General features: G+C 45.1%; 1 protein-coding gene across 1 annotated transcript; it reads left to right on the top strand.

The window, feature by feature from the left end:
- Positions 1-3,119: 3,119 nt before the first annotated feature.
- On the top strand, positions 3,120-3,805 carry LOC108528582 (bromodomain and WD repeat-containing protein 1-like). The gene is made up of 2 exons (XM_017870445.1): positions 3,120-3,368; positions 3,698-3,805. The coding sequence occupies exons 1-2, from the start codon at positions 3,120-3,122 to the stop codon at positions 3,803-3,805; spliced, it is 357 nt and encodes a 118-aa protein (XP_017725934.1).
- Positions 3,806-17,113: the final 13,308 nt, after the last annotated feature.

Raw genomic sequence — 17,113 nt, 5'->3', positions numbered from 1 at the left:
AACAGTCAGCAAATGTAACCAGAGGAGACAGTGTGAGTACCAGCCCTGGAATCCGCACACTAAGCCTAGAGCTCTCTGTGAGATGGGGAAGCTAAATCTGAGACTCTTGCCTTAAGCCCTGATTCTTTCAAGGGAGCTTAAATGTATCCAGTGTGGTAACAGCCTCTGGCTCTTGAAAAAAGCAAACACAAATTCTCTCCGGACTAAAGCATCACCAATCTATGCTCCCAGGATCCCTACAGATTATGTTCAACCAATTAAAAAAACACACACACAATAAAAAATTCACAATAAAAAAATTACCAAACACGCCAGGAAACAAGCTTCGCTGAGTGAGATCAACAGAATTATCTAAATACAGATTTAGAATCATATGAATTTCTGTTACTGGAACAGTTAGATACAAAATATGAAGTATGAAATGTTTACAGAAAAAAAATATGTAACTAAAAACTGAACAAAGACCAAGAGGCCATAAAAATTGATCAGGCAGATTGGAAAGAAACCACATAGAACTTTCAGAATTGAAAACTATAATCACTGAAACTCAATATACTTGTTAAGCATCAAATTAGAGAGAGATCAGTAAACTAAGAGACAGATCTGAAGAAATTATCCAGAAGGCAAAACAGAGACAAGGAGATGGAAAATGTGAAAGATAAGGAAATTCCAATGAGAAAGCATTATACACACCACATTAAAATAGTTAATATACGTAAACACTCAGAATAGTGCCTGGCAATTAGTATCAACAAAGCCAAATGTTGGTTCTTTGAGAAAATCAAGTGTTGGTTCTTCTGATGATAACAATTTAAAAACCTCTGGCAAGAGGAATGGAGAGAAATAAAAAAGACATTGCCCAAATAAACAAGACCTGGCATTAGCTGAGACAAAAAGATAAGCATATACTATAAACATTATGGTAATACATTGGAAAATATAGATGAAATAGGCAAGATAATAGAAAATGTAATTTACCAAAACTGACTAAAGGTCTATGAAAGTCTATGAAAGAATATTTGTATGACCTAGAGATAAGGTAAGAGTTTTTTACATGACTTAAAAGAAAACTTGGGGCCAGGCGCGGTGGCTCAAGCCTGTAATCCCAGCACTTTGGGAGGCCGAGACGGGCGGATCACGAGGTCAGGAGATCGAGACCATCCTGGCTAACACGGTGAAACCCCGTCTCTACTAAAAAATACAAAAAAAACTAGCCGGGCGAGGTGGTGGGCGCCTGTAGTCCCACCTACTCCGGAGGCTGAGGCAGGAGAATAGCGTGAACCCGGGAGGCGGAGCTTGCACTGAGCTGAGATCCGGCCACTGCACTCCAGCCTGGGCGACAGAGCGAGACTCCGTCTCAAAAAAAAAAAAAAAAAAGGAAAGAAAAACTTGGCACTTTGAGCTACATTAAAATTAACAATTTCTGTTCATCAAAAGATACCACAAAGAAAGTGAAAACCAAGCCATAAATTGGGGGTATATTTGCATACACATAACCACAAATAAGTGGCAGCATATAAAGAATATAGATATGTATTAAATTTTGACAAATCAATAATAAAAAGACAACCTAGGAACAAAATGGACAAAAGATATGAGCAGACCTTCCAAAGAGAAAATGCATATGGTGGATAAACATATGGAACAATAACCAATCTCATTAGTAGCTATACTAATTTGCATTTAGCATCCAAATGAACTGTACTATTTTATACCCTCTAGGTCTGCATTGTGCAGGAATCAAGCGCACAGACTCTGGATGGCTCCTCCATGGACTTGGGAAGGTAGCAACATCTCCATACATGCCTCAGTTTTCTCTATGGAAAAAGGAACATTAACCCAGCAAAATCCGATTGGAAGTTGGCTACCATTATTCCCCCAGCTCCAGTTTCCATTCTGTCAACTTCAAATAGTGCTACCTAATATCTTAAACAATTGGATTTTTTTGACTTCATTTATAGGAGTATGGCAGGATTTGACTGTGATAACTAATTCATAAGTATCGTATGAAAATTAATATATAATGAAACTGTGTCACAGTCATTCTCTACCCCAGTGGGCTTCAAATTTTTATTTTGCTTACATATATTTAAAATAATCTTGAAAATTATATACCCTCTCTGCACACTTTAAAACTTAGATTTAAAATTCCTCAGCACGGCCAGGTGCAGTGGCTCACGCCTGTAATCCCAGCACTTTGGGAGGCCAAGGCAGGCGGATCACAAGGTCAGGAGTTGGAGACCAGCCTGGTCAATATGGTGAAACCTCATCTCTACTAAAACTACAAAAAAATTAACCGGGAGTGGTGGCAGGCACCTGTAGTCCCAGCTACTGGGAAGGCTGAGGCAGGAGAATAGCTTGAATAGGTTGCAGTGAACCAAGATCATGCCATTGCACTCCAGACTAGGCAAGAGAGCAAGACTCCGTCTCCAAAAAAAAAAAAAAAAATTCCTCAGCACAAGTTCAAATAGTTGCACAAGATACAATTTTACACCCAGCATAATGTAAATGTTGACCTTTTAAAATAAATTATTACATTACTCTTTTAAATGCACCCAACAGAATCTGAAAATCTGCAATTAGTTGCCCTTCCATATTAATTTTAAAAATCATATATGATGAAAAAAATCTTTTTTTTGTTTGTTTCTTTTTTTGAGACGAAGTCTAGCTCTGTTGCCCAGGTTGGAGTGTGGTGTCTTGACCTTGGCTCACTGCAACCACTGCCTCCCGGGTTCAAGCGATTCTCCTGCCTCAGCCTCCTGAGTAGCTGGGACTACAGGCGCCCGTCACCACGCCCAGCTAATTTTTTTGTATTTTTAGTACAGACGGGGTTTCACCATGTTGACCAGCCTGGTCTCGAACTCCTGACCTCGCGGTCCGCCCGCCTCAGCCTCCCAAAATGCTAGGATTACAGGCATGAGCCACCGCGCCCGGCCAAAAAAAAATCTTATGTTAATGACACTACTATGTGTCTCTGCAACAAAAGTATAGCTAAAAATGGAAATGGAAGGCCGCAGTGGCGCCCGCCTGAGGAGAGGAACGCCAGCCCGGTCAGGCCTCGGCGGGGCCCACAAGCTTCGCTGGATCACTCGCTCCCGCCTCCCGCCCCGTGCCCGGCCATGGCAGACCCCTTGTCCGCCCAGCGCCCAGTGCCCCTCGCGGAGTCGGAGCTGTACTTCCTCATCGCCCGGTACCTTTCGGAGGGCTGGTGTCGGAGAGCGGCCCAGGTGCTGGCGCAGGAGCTGGAGCAGTGCCAGTTGCTGCGGAAGAGGTTGGACTGGGAAGGCAACCAGCACAACAGAAACCACGAGGAATTCGTCTTGTCCAGTAAGCATGTGGCTCCTGATCATCTATTGCAAATCTGCCAAGTGCATCGGTCCCATGTTGGATAAAGAAATCCTGGCTGGGTGCCGCGGCTCACGCCTATAATCCCAGCGCTTTGGGAGGCCGAGGTGGGTGGATCACCTGAGGTCGGGAGTTCGAGACCAGCCTGACCAACGTGAAGAAACTCCATCTCTACTAAAAATATAAAAAAATAGCCGGGCGTGGTGGCACTTGCCTGTAATCCTAGCTACTCGGGAAGCTGAGACAGGAGAATCGCTTGAACCCTGGAGGAAGAGGTTGTGGTGAGCCAAGATTGAGATTGGGCCATTGCACTCCAGCCTGAGCAACAAGAGCGAAACAACGTCTCAAAAAGAGGAAAAAGAAAAAAAAAGAAATTCCACCCAGTATTTCAAGAGTCGCTTCTTTGTTTGGTGCAGGAAGGCAGTCTTTGCTACTTACAGCAAAAGGTGACTTAATTTGAAGAAGTGCTCTGCTTTGTATTAATAGCTTAATAATGACTATAATTGTGAAATAATGTAAGCATTGTGGAAAAAAGGTGATCATGTAACTATAAGTCATGCAGTGCACTATAAAATTCTCTGCATTTAGCATAGAACATTGAATTTTATTACGTAAGTGTTTAACGGGCCCTTCCGTAGGAAAAAGTTGACAAAGACGTAGGTGTTAAGCTAAAAAGCTTGAGTTTATTCTGAGATGTGTTTGAGGTTTTACCAATGTGAGTTCTTAATTTTCCATTTTGTAGCTCACTCATAACTTCATTGAATGTAATTGTATGTGTCTAAAAAACTCTTTAAATGCTAGAAGTATTTCATTTGATACTTGGATTCTGAAAGCCCTTTGTTATAAAGGGAAATGATTTTTCTTTTGCAAAGTTATGTGCTAGCAAAATGTTTGAAATTGCTATTCCTTTTCTGTTAGCTTGGTATATATGATTTCGACTAAGTATATGTATGTGATATAGTCTATGTGTACATGTGGCTAAACTGCTAAGGGGCAAAGATCGTTGGGTCTTCTGATGCTGAGCATACATCAAGTTCACCCCATGATTATTTTTTATTACGAGTCATTGCTGACATGATGCTACCTCTTGGATGCACCACCAATATAAAGCTTAACTGAGGCCAGGCACAGTAGCTCATGCCTGTAATCCCAGCACTTTGGGAGGCCGAGACTGGTGAATCACAGGTCAGGAGATCGAGACCATCCTGGCCAACACGGTGAAACCCCATCTCTACTAAATATACAAAAAATTAGCTGGGCGTGGCGGCGGGCGCCTGTAGTCCCAGCTACTCGGGAGGCTGAGGCAGGAGAATGGCGTGAACCCGGGAGGCGGAGCCTGCAGTGAGCCGAGCTTGTGCCACTGTACTCCAGCCTGGGGGACAGGGCGAGACTCTATCAAAGAGAAAAAAAAAAAAAGCTTAACTGAGAAAGAACAACCCTCCCTCTCGGTTCCATGCCAGGCTGGTTTGTTAGCTTTAGTTGTTTCTTAGTGCTCTAGCCATGCTGCCCTGTGGCACTCATCAGGACACTGTTTATATTCTTCCTATTCACTTTGTGGTTATTCTATTTTAGCTGGTTCTATGGTTGTAGTTATTTGGTAGCCTGTTTTCCTTTGTTTTCTGTACTTGTGTGAAGCTCCACGTCATTGTTTTGTGATGAGCAGTGACTGAGAGCTGGCAGATCTGGGAAGGGACTTCAGCAAGCTGCCCTAGGGTAGGGACCATATTCTCTATTTGTTTTGTACTAGTGCTACAAAAGGATGCCTTGTAACTGCTCTGTGGTCACAGTAGTGGTAATGAGTCCATTCATGTAAAATACAACATGGCTGTTAGTTTGGGGAGGCTCAGTAGATGTTTAGTATGATGCATTCCCTCTCTTCTCTGAGTTGTGAAGAAACTGATTTCTGGCACAGTGTGACTGCTTCAACCTATGTTCTGCTGTTATCTCCTATAAAGGAGAGCAGACCTTTTTTTTTTTTTTTATTTTAAGTTCATTGCTGTTTGGTCAAGCAGGGGTGGACTTTGAATTAGTGTTCAGACTTACAGATCCTGCATGTGTGCTGTCCAGTAGAGGATTTTCTGTGACCCTAAAACGAAGAGAAAGCTGTATAATTTATCACTACTTCCTAAAGAGAGAGACTAAAGTCATGGCAGTATTGGCCAAATTAATTTTAAAACCGAACAAGCCATGAATTTTCATAGAAATCAAAGAAATTAAATTTTCCTTATCAAAGCTTCCATTTTTGAGAAGTTGGATCAGTTGTAAGACCTTTTATTTTTAACACTGTATGGTATAATTCTGCATTGAAAACATAAACACTTATGGCTGGGTGCGGCAGCTCACGCCTGTAATCCCCGCACTTTGGGAGGCCAAGGTGGACGGATCACTGGAGGTGGGGAGTTCGAGACTAGCCTGACCAACAAGGAGAAACTCCATCTCTACTAAAAATACAAACTTAGCCAGGGGTGGTGGTGCATGCCTTTAATCCAGCTACTTGGAAGGCTGAGGCAGGAGAATCGCTTGAACCCAGGAGGCGGAGGTTGCGGTGAACTGAGATTGAGCCGTTGCACTCTAGCCTGGGCGACAAGATCAAAACTCCATCTCAAAAAATAATAATAATAAAGTAAAAATAAACACTTACTTGGCATGAAATGGGACTTGGAGTCAAAAGATCTGGTTTTCTGGTCCATCTTTACCAATCATTTGCTGTGGATCTCTTTAAAGTTCCTGGAACCTTTGAGCCAGCCTCAGTTACCTCACTTGTAAATTGGTAAAAATACCTACCTCACAGAGTTGTGAGGATCCAATGAGCTAATGTATGCTGAAAGCACTTTGTGAATTGTAAAGTGCTACACAAATGTTAGTTGTCCTTGCTGCTGTATCTGAGATGTCTTAATTTTTTTTTCCTTCAGAAATAGTCTAATAAACCTCCAGGGCTTTTCTGTTATAGTATATTAGTCGGTAAAATGTTGACTAAACAAATTCGTTACAATATTAAAAAATGGAAATGAACAGTTTTCAATTGTCTAAGTTAAATTTTTTCTGGATTGAATTATTGCATTTTTTTTTTTTTTTTTTTTTTGAGACGGAGTTTCACTCTTGTTGCCCAGGCTGGAGTACAATGGTGCAATCTCAGCTCACCGCAACCTCCACCTCCTGGGTTCAAGAGTTTCTCCTGCCTCAGCCTCCCGAGTAGCTGGGATTACAGGCATGTACCACCACGCCTGGCTAATTTTGTATTTTTGGTAGAGACAGGGTTTCTCCGTATTGGTCAGGCTGGTCTTGAACTCCTGACCTCAGGTGATCTGCCCACCTTGGTCTCCCAAAGTGCTGGGATTACAGGTGTGAGCCACCGTGCCCAGTCAAACTATTATATTATTATATAATTGATACTCACTGATATAAATATTACCAATTTTAATAAATAATATTACCAATTTTAATAAATAACTAAATACACTCTTATTATTTACGCTAATAATAAAAAAGCAAAAATAATAAAAGTAAAATCTTATTGGACATATAGCACTTAATGAGATGAGTATCTCCCGCAATTAACTCATACCCGTGGATGTCTACTACTCATTGCTAGAATAAGATAGGAGTCGATATTAATTTATTCCAATTGTAAAGTTTGTATAACTGTAAGTTTGAGGAACCATGTTCACATAAATACAAATATTGGAATAAAAGGAATGTTGTTATCTCACTTCCTTGAACTCACGAATTTATCAAAGATAAATTATTTATTAAAGATTAGGGCCGGGCACAGTGGCTCATGCCTGTAATCCCAGCACTGTGGGAGGCCGAGGCTGGCGGATCACGAGGTCAGGAAATTGAGACCATCCTGGCTAACACGGTGAAACCCCGTCTCTACTAAAAATACAACAAATTGGCCAGGCGTGGTGGTGGGCGCCTGTAGTTCCAGCTCCTCCGGAGGCTGAGGTAGGAGAATGGCGTGAACCCAGGAGGCGGAGCTTGCAATGAGCTGAGATCAGGCCACTGCACTCCAGCCTGGGCGACAGAGCGAGCCTCCATCTCAAAAAAAAAATAAAATAAAATAAATAAAAAGTAAAAAAAAAAGATCGGATGGTGATCAATCGTTAAATGACAAGTTAGTATTAGCAATTGGATTAAATTTTGTTGGAGAAAAAAAGAATTGGAAACATTTTGGTTTGCAAAAAGACATATCTCTGAGTCATTTGAGTCATTTTCAGCTTCTGGAAAGCAAACCAAAAGGCCCAGCGGTCCCCTTTGATCCTCAGGGAATACATTTTGAGATTCTCTAGTAGATGTCTGAAACCTTGAATGAACCTCTGTACAGCCAGCTCCCCTTAGTTACGGGTTCTGCATCCATGGATTCAACCAACTGAAGATTGACACTGGGCTCAAGGCGACTCACTCCTGTAATCCCAGCACTTTGTGGGGCCGAGAAGGGCGGATCCCTTGAGTTTAGGAGTTTGAGACCAGCCTGGCAAACATGGTGAGACCTTGTCTCTATTAAAAATACAAAAAAAGGCCGGGCGCAGTGGCTCACGCCTGTAATCCCAGCACTTTGGGAGGCCGAGGCGGGCGGATCACGAGGTCAGGCGATCGAGACCATCCTGGCTAACACAGTGAAACCCTACGTATACTAAAAATACAAATAATTAGCCGGGCGTGGTGACGGGCGCCTGTAGTCCCAGCTACTTGGGAGGCTGAGGCAGGAGAATGGTGTGAATCCGGGAGGCGGAGCTTGCAGTGAGCAGATATCGCACCACTACACTCCAGCCTGGGCGACAGAGCAAGACTCTGTCTCAAAAAAAAAAAAAAAAAAAAGCTAAGCGTGGTAGTGTGCACTTGTGGTGCCATCGGGAGGCTGAGGTGGGAGAATCACTTGAGCCCTTGGGCCGGAGGCTGTAGTGAGCAGAGATCACGCCACTGCACTCCAGTCTGGGTGACAGAGCAAGACTATCTCAAAGAAAAAAAATTTTTGAAAAATAATTGCATCTGTACTGAACATGTACAGACTTTTTTCTTGTCATTATTCCTTAAGCAATATGGTATAACAACTATTTACATAGCATTTACATTGTATGAGGTATTATAAGTAATCTAAAGATGATTTAAAGTGCATGGGAGAATGTGCATAGGTTATATGCAAATACTACACCATTTTATACCAGGGACTTGAGGATGCAAGGATTTTTGTATCCCTGGGGGTCCTGGAAGCAATCTCCCATGGATACTGAGGGATAACTATATATGCTATGCTTATCCTATACATACATACATATGAACATACATACATATGATAAAGTTTAATTTATAAATTAGGTGCCGTAAGAGATTGTTAGATATGAGTTTTAAATTCCTTTTCAAAAAATTAATATGTCAGTATGTTCAGTTCTTTGCCTTCTACTTTTAAACTTAACTTCCTTATGAAGCATCCTTTTTCTTTGTTTTTGTTTTTTGTTTTTTTTGAGATGGAGTCTCGCTCTGTCGCCCAGGCTGGAGTGCAGTGGCCGGATCTCAGCTCACTGCAAGCTCCGCCTCCCAGGTTTACGCCATTCTCCGGCCTCAGCCTCCCAAGTAGCTGGGACTACAGGCACTCGCCACCTTGCCTGGCTCGTTTTTTGTATTTTTTAGTAGAGACGGGGTTTCACCGTGTTAGCCAGGATGGTCTCGATCTCCTGACCTTGTGATCCACCCGTCTCGGCCTCCCAAAGTGCTGGGATTACAGGCTTGAGCCACCACGCCCGGCCTAAGCATCCTTTTTCAATTACCTACTCCACTCTGACTCATTCTGATCACCTGCTGCACCCTAACTCATTCCAATTACCTGCTACCTGCTGGGCCCTGGCTCCCGCCAAAGCACTCACTCCATCCTTCTCTTTAAATTAGCCAATGGGAATTAGTTGAGCCTGTGCAGTCTAACCCTAGCCAACAGGGGGGTGACACAGCAGCAGGGGCCACCTGTGTCAGGAATAAGAACCCTTTCCCCTCCCTTGTCCGAGTGTGCGCTCACCATTGTTCCATCTGTAAAGGCGTACCCTTCTACAGAGAAGTAACTTGCTTTGCTGAGAATTAAAAAGAAAATTTTATATTCGAGGGCTATTTCTTTTGCGGCACCGAAACTTTGTATATAACAATTCGAGGTCTCCCCCCGGGGTAACATTCTCCTCTGAGGACGGCCTCTGGTGCACCCCGCCCTATTGTGGCGGCCTCAGGGGTGAGAAATCAAGACCCATCCAGTGCGAGAAATAACCTGAACTCTCAGCAACGTGGAAAAAAAAACAAACAAACTGGCCAGCAACCTAGCTTAAAGGATCCTCACATAGGGCAGCGACAACTCTGTGCACAGACCAAGGAAGGAGAAGCCGCGACAGCTGGTCAAGTACTTCCTTGGTGGTCAGATTCTGGAGAGCTAAATGTGTGTGTGCATGAACGATCACAAACGACCCTGCTTGCGGTGTTGTTCATGTGGATGGTGACAAGTCCTACTGCTGGGCGGGAGTGAGTGGATCCTCTCTGTGATTCCGTAGCTACCTCATATGGCTTAGGGCGGATCCTACCTTGGGCACTCCAACACTAAGAAGGACCTGATTCTTCCTTGGGGGAGCGGCCAGAGAGGACAGCATGAGTAGGAACTCTGCAAAGGACCTTCAGAGAGGGAAAGGGGAGAAAGGGATCAACATTCCAGGACAGGCAAGACACCCCCTGGTTTTGTTATGCCCAGACCGTTTATTCCCCGAAGAAGACCACCAGAGTCCAGAGTCAAAGCCAAGCGGCAAGGATCTTTACTGCAAGTTCGAACTTGGTCCCTCTGCTCCACAGCATACAAGAGGGCCCTGAATGATGCATGTGCTCGCTTTTTATAGCCCGATGTAAACAGGATATGTAAGGTTACAGAGAAACAAGGGAATTCTTTGGGTTACAGCATTACAATTGGTTAACATTTTAAGTTATACATTTAGCAGTGTTTTTATTGGTTCCCGCGCTTTCAGTAAAACCACTCCACAAACGGTTGTGACCTTATCGGGGACTCTCCAGGTGGAGTTTTTCTGAAGTTGAGACAAATGGAGGAATGTTTGCACTGGGCCCAGGAAGTTGAGACAAATGGAGGAATGTTTGTACTGGGCCCAGGACTGAGATATATGGAGGAATGTGTTTGTACTGGGCCCAGGACTGAGATATATGTTTGATTTCTTACAGTTTGAGGCGTTGAGCTGTCAGGCCTCTGAGCCCAAGCTAAGCCATCACATCCCCTGTGACCTGCGGATATACATCCAGATGGCCTGAAACCACAGAAGATCCACAAAAGAAGTGAAAATAGACTTAACTGATGACATTCCACCATTGTGATTTGTTCCCGCCCCACCCTAACTGATATGATATATTCTCCCCGCCCCCACCCTTAAGAAGGTACTTTGTAATATTCTTCCCCTCCCACTTAAGAAGGTACTTTGTAGGCCGGGCGTGGTGGCTCAAGCCTGTAATCCCAGCACTTTGGGAGGCCGAGATGGGCGGATCACGAGGTCAGGAGATCAAGACCATCCTGGCTAACACAGTGAAACCCCGTCTCTACTAAAAAAAAAAATACAAAAAACTAGCCGGGCCAGGTGGCGGGTGCCTGTAGTCCCAGCTACTCCGGAGGCTGAGCCAGGAGATTGGCATAAACCCGGGCGGTGCTTGCAGTGAGCTGAGATCCGGCCACTGCACTCCAGCCCGGGCGACAGAGCAAGACTTCGTCTAAAAAAAAAAAAAAAAGAAGGTACTTTGTAACATTCTCCCCACCCTTAAGAATATACTTTATACGCCTATCCCAAACCTGTAAGTACTAATGATAATCCCACCACCCTTTGCTGACTCCTTTTTCAGACTCAGCCCGTCTGCACCCAGGTGAAATAAACAGTCTTGTTGCTCACACAAAACCTGTTTTGTGGTCTCTTCACAAGGACGCGCATGACATTTGGTGCGGAAGACCTGGGACAGGGGGACTCCTTCGGGAGACCAGTCCCTTGTCCTCACCCTCACTCCGTGAGGAGATCCACCTACCACCTCAGGTCCTCAGACCAACCAGCCCAAGGAACATCTCACCAATTTCAAATCAGGTAAGCAGTCTTTTCGCTCTCTTCTCCAGCCTCTCTCGCTACCCTTCAATCTCCCTCTCTCACTATACTTCAATTTCCCTGTCCTTCCTATTCCAGTTCTTTTCCTCTTTAGTAGAGACAAAGAAGACACATTTTATCCGTGGACCCAAAACTCTGGCGCCGGTTACAGACTCGGGAAGACAGTCTTCCCTAAGTGTTTAATCACTGCAGAGACACCTGCCTGATTATTCAACCACATTTCATTGGTGTCTGATCACCATGGGGACGCCTGCCTTGGTCATTCACCCACATTCCCTTGGTGGCAAGTCAATTGCGGGGACACCTGCTTTGGCTGCTCACCCACATTGCAGCCCAGAGCTGCTCACCACCCTCTTCTCTGTGTCTCTACCTTTCTCTTTAAACTTACTTCCTTCACTATGGGCAAACTTCCGCCCTCCATTCCCCCGTCTTCTCCCTTAGCCTGTGTTCTTAAAAACCCAAAACCCCTTCAACTCACACCTGACCTAAAGGTAAACGCCTTATTTTCTTCTGCAACACCACTTGGCCCCAATACAAACTCAACAGTAGTTCCAAGTGACCAGAGAACGGCACTTTCGATTTGTCTATCCTACAAGACCTAGATAATTTTTGTCGAAAAATGGGCAAATGGTCTGAGGTGCCTTACGTCCAGGCAATTTTCACACTTTGTTCCCTCCCTAGTCTCTGTTCCCAATGCGACGTCTCCCAAATCCTCCTTCTTTGCCTCCCACCTGTCCCTTCAGTCCCAACCCCAAGCATTGCTGAGTCTTGTGAATCTTCCTTTTCCACCAACCCATCTGACCTCTCTCCTCCTCCGCAGACTGCTCGTCCTCAGGTCGCTCCCCACCAGGCTGAATCAGACTCCAACTCTTCTTCAGCCTCCACTCCCCCACCCTCTAACCCTTCTATTACGTCCCCTCCTCACACCCGGTCTGGCTTACAGTTTTGTTCTGCAACTAGCTCTCCCCAACCTGCCCAACAATTTCCTCTTAAACAGGTGGCTGGAGCTGAACGCACAGTCAGAGTACATGTGCCTTTTTCTCTATCAGACCTTTCCCAAATCAGCCAGTATTTAGGCTCTTTCTCATCAGACCCCATTAAATATATACAGGACTTCCAATATCTAACTGTCCTACAGTTTAACCTGGAGTGACTTAAATATCATCCTAACTTCTACTCTTTCCCCAGACGAACGGGAAAGAGTTTTTTTCTCTAGCCCAATCTCATGCTGGCAACCGCCAGCTTCATGAACCAGGCTTCCAGGAAGGCATTAGAGCAGTTCCCCGAGAGGACCCCAATGGAACATCAGGCAGATTCCCCAGGTATAGCTAGGTGAGATTACATGGTTTCCTGCCTAGTTGAAGGGCTTAAAAAGGCAGCATACAAAGCTGTTAATTATGACAAGCTAAAGGAAACTACCCAAGGTAAAGACGAAAACCCAGCCCAGTTCATGGCCTGCTTAGCAGCAACCCTTAGACGCTTTACCGCCCTAGACCCAGAGGGGCCAGAAGGCTGTCGTATTCTCAATGTGCATTTTATTACCCAATCTCCTCCCGACATTAGAAAAGCTCCAAAATTAGATTCTGGCCCTCAAACCCCACAACAGGACTTAATTAACCTCACCTTCAAGGTGTACAATAATAGAGTAGAGGCAACGTGTTTCTGAGTTGTAATTACTTGCCTCCACTGTGACAGAAACCCCAGCCACACCTCCGGCACACAAGAACTTCAAAACGCCTGAACCGCAGAGGCCAGGTTTTCCTCCAGGACCGCCTCCCCCAGGATCTTGCTTCAAGTGCCGGATATCTGGCCACTGGGCCAAGGAATGCCCACAGCCCGGGATTCCTCCTAAGCCATGTCCCATCTGTGTGGGACCCCACTGGAAATCAGACTGTCCAACTGGCCTGGCAGCCACTCCCAAAGCCCCTGGAACTCTGGCCCAAGGTTCTCTAACTGACTCCTTCCCAGATCTTCTCAGCTTAGCTGCTAAAGACTGATACTGCCTGATCACTTTGGAGGCCTACAAGACCATCACAGATGCTTTCCGTAACTTACAGTGGAGGGTAAGTCCGTCCCCTTCTTAATCAATGTGGAGGCTAACAACTCCACATTACCTTCTTTTCAGGGCGTTTCCCTTGCCCCCATAACTGTTGTGGGTATTGACGGCCAGGCTTCTAAACCTCTTAAAACTCCCCAACTCCAGTGCCAACTTGGACAATATTCTCTTATACACTCCTTTTTAGTTATCCCCACCTGCCCAGTTCCCTTATTAGTCTGAGACATTTTAACCTAATTATCTGCTTCCCTGATTATTCCTGGACAACAGCCACATCTCATTGCCACCCTTCTTCCCAACCCAAAGCTCCTTCGCGTCTTCCTCTTGTATCCCCCACCTTAACCCACAGGTGTGGGACATCTCTACTCCCTCCCTGGCAACTGATCACATGCCCATTATCATCCCATTAAAACCAAATCAGCCTTACCCTACTCAATGCCAGTATCCCATCCCACAGCACAATTTAAAAGGACTGAAGTCTGTTATCACTCGCCTGTTACAGCATGGCCTTTTAAAGCCTATATACTCTCCTTACAATTCCCCCATTTTACCTGTCCAAAAACCAGACAATCTTACAGGTTAGTTCAGGATCTGTGCCTTATCAACTAAATTGTTTTGCCTATCCACCCCATGGTGCCAAACCCATAGACTCAATACCTCCCTCCACAACCCATTATTCTGTTCTAAATAAACCTAGCTGACCCCATAAATCCTAAATCCTTTCCCCACTCCCCTTTCCATTCCTTAAAAAGCCCTAAAAGCTGCTCCCACACTAGCTCCCCCTAACTCATCCCAACCTTTTTCATTACACACAACCGAAGTGCAGGGTTGTGTGGTTGGAATTCTTACACAAGAGCTGGGAGCACACCCTGTAGCCTTTCTGTTCAAACAACATGACCTTACTCTTTTAGCCTAGCCCTCATGTCTGCGTGTGGTGGCTGCCGCTGCTTTAATACTTTTAGAGGCCCTCAAAATCACAAACTATGCTCAACTCACTCTCTACAGTTCTCATAACTTCCAAAATCTATTTTCTTCCTCACACCTGATGCATATACTTTCTGCCCTCCAGCTCCTTTGGCTATACTCACTCTTTGTTGAGTCTCCCACAATTACCATTGTTCCTGGCCCAGACTTCAATCTGGCCTCCCACGTTATTCCTGATACCACACCTGACCCCCATGACTGTATCTCTCTGATCCACCTGACATTCACTCCATTTCCCCATATTTCCTCCTTTCCTGTTCCTTACCCTGATCACACTTGGTTTATTGATGGCAGTTCTACCAGGCCTAATCGCCACTCACCAGCAAAGGCAGACTATGCTATAGTATCTTCCACATGTATCATTGAGGCTACCACTCTGCCCGTCCCCTACCTCTCAGCAAGCTGAACTCATTGCCTTAACTCCGGCCCTCACTCTTGCAAAGGGACTACACATCAATATTTATACCGACTCTAAATATACCTTCCATATCCTATACCGCCATGCTGTTACATGGGCTGAAAGAGGTTTCCTTACTACTCAAGGGTCCTCCGTCATTAATGCCTCTTTAACAAAAACTCTTCTCTGGCCGGGCGCGGTGGCTCAAGCCTGTAATCCCAGCACTTTGGGAGGCCGAGACGGGCGGATCATGAGGTCAGGAGATCGAGACCATCCTGGCTAACACGGTGAAACCCCGTCTCTACTAAAAAATACAAAAAACTAGCCGGGCGAGGTGGTGGCGTCTGTAGTCCCAGCTACTCGGGAGGCTGAGGCAGGAGAATGGCGGGAACCCGGGAGGCGGAGCTTGCAGTGAGCTGAGATCCGGCCACTGCACTCCAGCCTGGGTGACAGAGCAAGACTCCGTCTCAAAAAAAAAAAAAAAAGAAAAGAAAGAAAAAAACAGAATGCTTGTGATTTCTGCACATCCATTNAAAAAAAAAACTCTTCTCAAGGCCGCTTTACTTCCAAAGGAAGCTGGAGTCATTCACTACAAGGGCCATCAAAAGGCATCCGATCCCATCGCTCAGGGCAATGCTTATGCTGATAAGGTAGCTAAAAAGCAGCTTAGCAGTTCCAACTTCTGTCCCTCACAGCCAGTTTTTCTCCTCATTGGTCACTCCTACCTACTCCCCCACTGAAATTGCTACCTGTCAGTCTCTTCCCACACAAGGCAAATGGTTCTTGGACCAAGGAAAATATCTCCTTCCAGTCTCACAGGCCCATTCTATTCTGTCATTTCATAACCTCTTCCATGTATGTTACAAGCCGCTAGCCCCCTCTTAGAACCTCTCATTTCCTTTCCATCGTGGAAATCTATCCTCAAAGAAATCACTTCTCAGTGTTCCATCTGCTGTTCTACTACCCCTCAGGGATTGTTCAGGCCCCCTCCCTTTCCTACACATCAAGCTCGGGGATTTGCCCCTGCCCAGGACTGGCAAATTGACTTTACTCACATGCCCTGCGTCAGGAAACTAAAATACCTCTTTGTCTGGGTAGACACTTTCACTGGATGTGTAGAGGCCTTTCCCACAGGATCTGAGAAGGCCACCTTGGTCATTTCTTCCTTTCTGTCAGACATAATTCCTCGGTTTGGCCTTCCCATCTCTATACAGTCCAATAACAGACCAGCCTTTATTAGTCAAATCACCCAAGCAGTTTCTCAGGTTCTTGGTATTCAGTGGAAACTTCATACCTCTTACTGTCCTCAATCTTCAGGAAAAGTTAAAATGGACTGATGGTCTTTTAAAGATACACCTCACCAAGCTCAGTCTCCAGCTTAAAAAGGACTGGACAGTACTTTTACCTCTTGCCCTTCTCAGAATTAGAGCCTGTCCTCGAGATGCTACAGGGTACTGTCCATTTGAACTTTTATATGGACGCACTTTCTTGCTTGGCCCCAGTCCCATTCCAGACACCAGCCCTCTGGGTAATTATCTTCCAGTCCTCCAGCACGTTAGACAGGAAATTCGCCAGGCTGCTCATCTTCTCTTGCCTACTTCAGATTCCCAGCCACATGAAGACACCCTAGCTGGAAGATCAGTTCTTGTTAAGAATCTGATCCCTTAAACTCTACAACCTCGACGGACCAGACCCCACTTAGTCCTCTATAGTACCCCAACTGCTGTCCTTCTGCAGGATCCTCCCCACTGGGTTCACCGTTCCAGAATAGAGCTGTGTCCGTCAGACAGCCAGCCTAATCTTTCCTCTTTCTCCTGGAAGTCGCAAGTACGCTCCCTACTTCCCTTAAACTCACTTGCATTTCTGAAGAACAGTAATAACCCTCATGAGCCTACTATGTCCCTTCATTCTGTTAGGTCTGTTTGTCCTTACCCTACTTTTTGCAACAGGGTTTTACGCAGTCATCCCCACTACTTGGATTGTGCCCCAAAAACTTGCCATCCCTACTAGCTTCTGTCTAGTTATACTACTATTCACCATTCTCAACTACTCATAAATGCCCTGCTCTTGTTTACACTGCCGGTTTAACTGCTTCTCCAAGCCATCACAGCTGATATCTCCTGGTGCTATCTCCAAACTGCCACTCTTAACTCCCTCTTAGAGTGGATGGTTGATCTTTGCTGGCAGGGCACCCTCCAATACTTTCACCCTGATAAAGTT

The sequence above is a fragment of the Rhinopithecus bieti genome, unplaced genomic scaffold, assembly GCF_001698545.2.
Source record: "Rhinopithecus bieti isolate Rb0 unplaced genomic scaffold, ASM169854v2 scaffold_5710, whole genome shotgun sequence".
In the NCBI taxonomy this organism is placed as follows: domain Eukaryota; kingdom Metazoa; phylum Chordata; class Mammalia; order Primates; family Cercopithecidae; genus Rhinopithecus; species Rhinopithecus bieti.
The sequence above is the reverse complement of the archived record's forward strand: the minus strand, read 5'-3'. Positions and strand labels throughout refer to the sequence as shown.

Excerpts from the sequence above, each read along its gene's own strand:
- LOC108528582 (XM_017870445.1), top strand. The coding sequence starts at position 3,120 with ATGGCAGACCCCTTGTCCGCCCAGCGCCCAGTGCCCCTCGCGGAGTCG. Across the intron at positions 3,369-3,697 it reads ATCTATTGCAAATCTGCCAA|AGGAAAAAGAAAAAAAAAGA; the intron begins GTGCATCGGTCC and ends CGTCTCAAAAAG.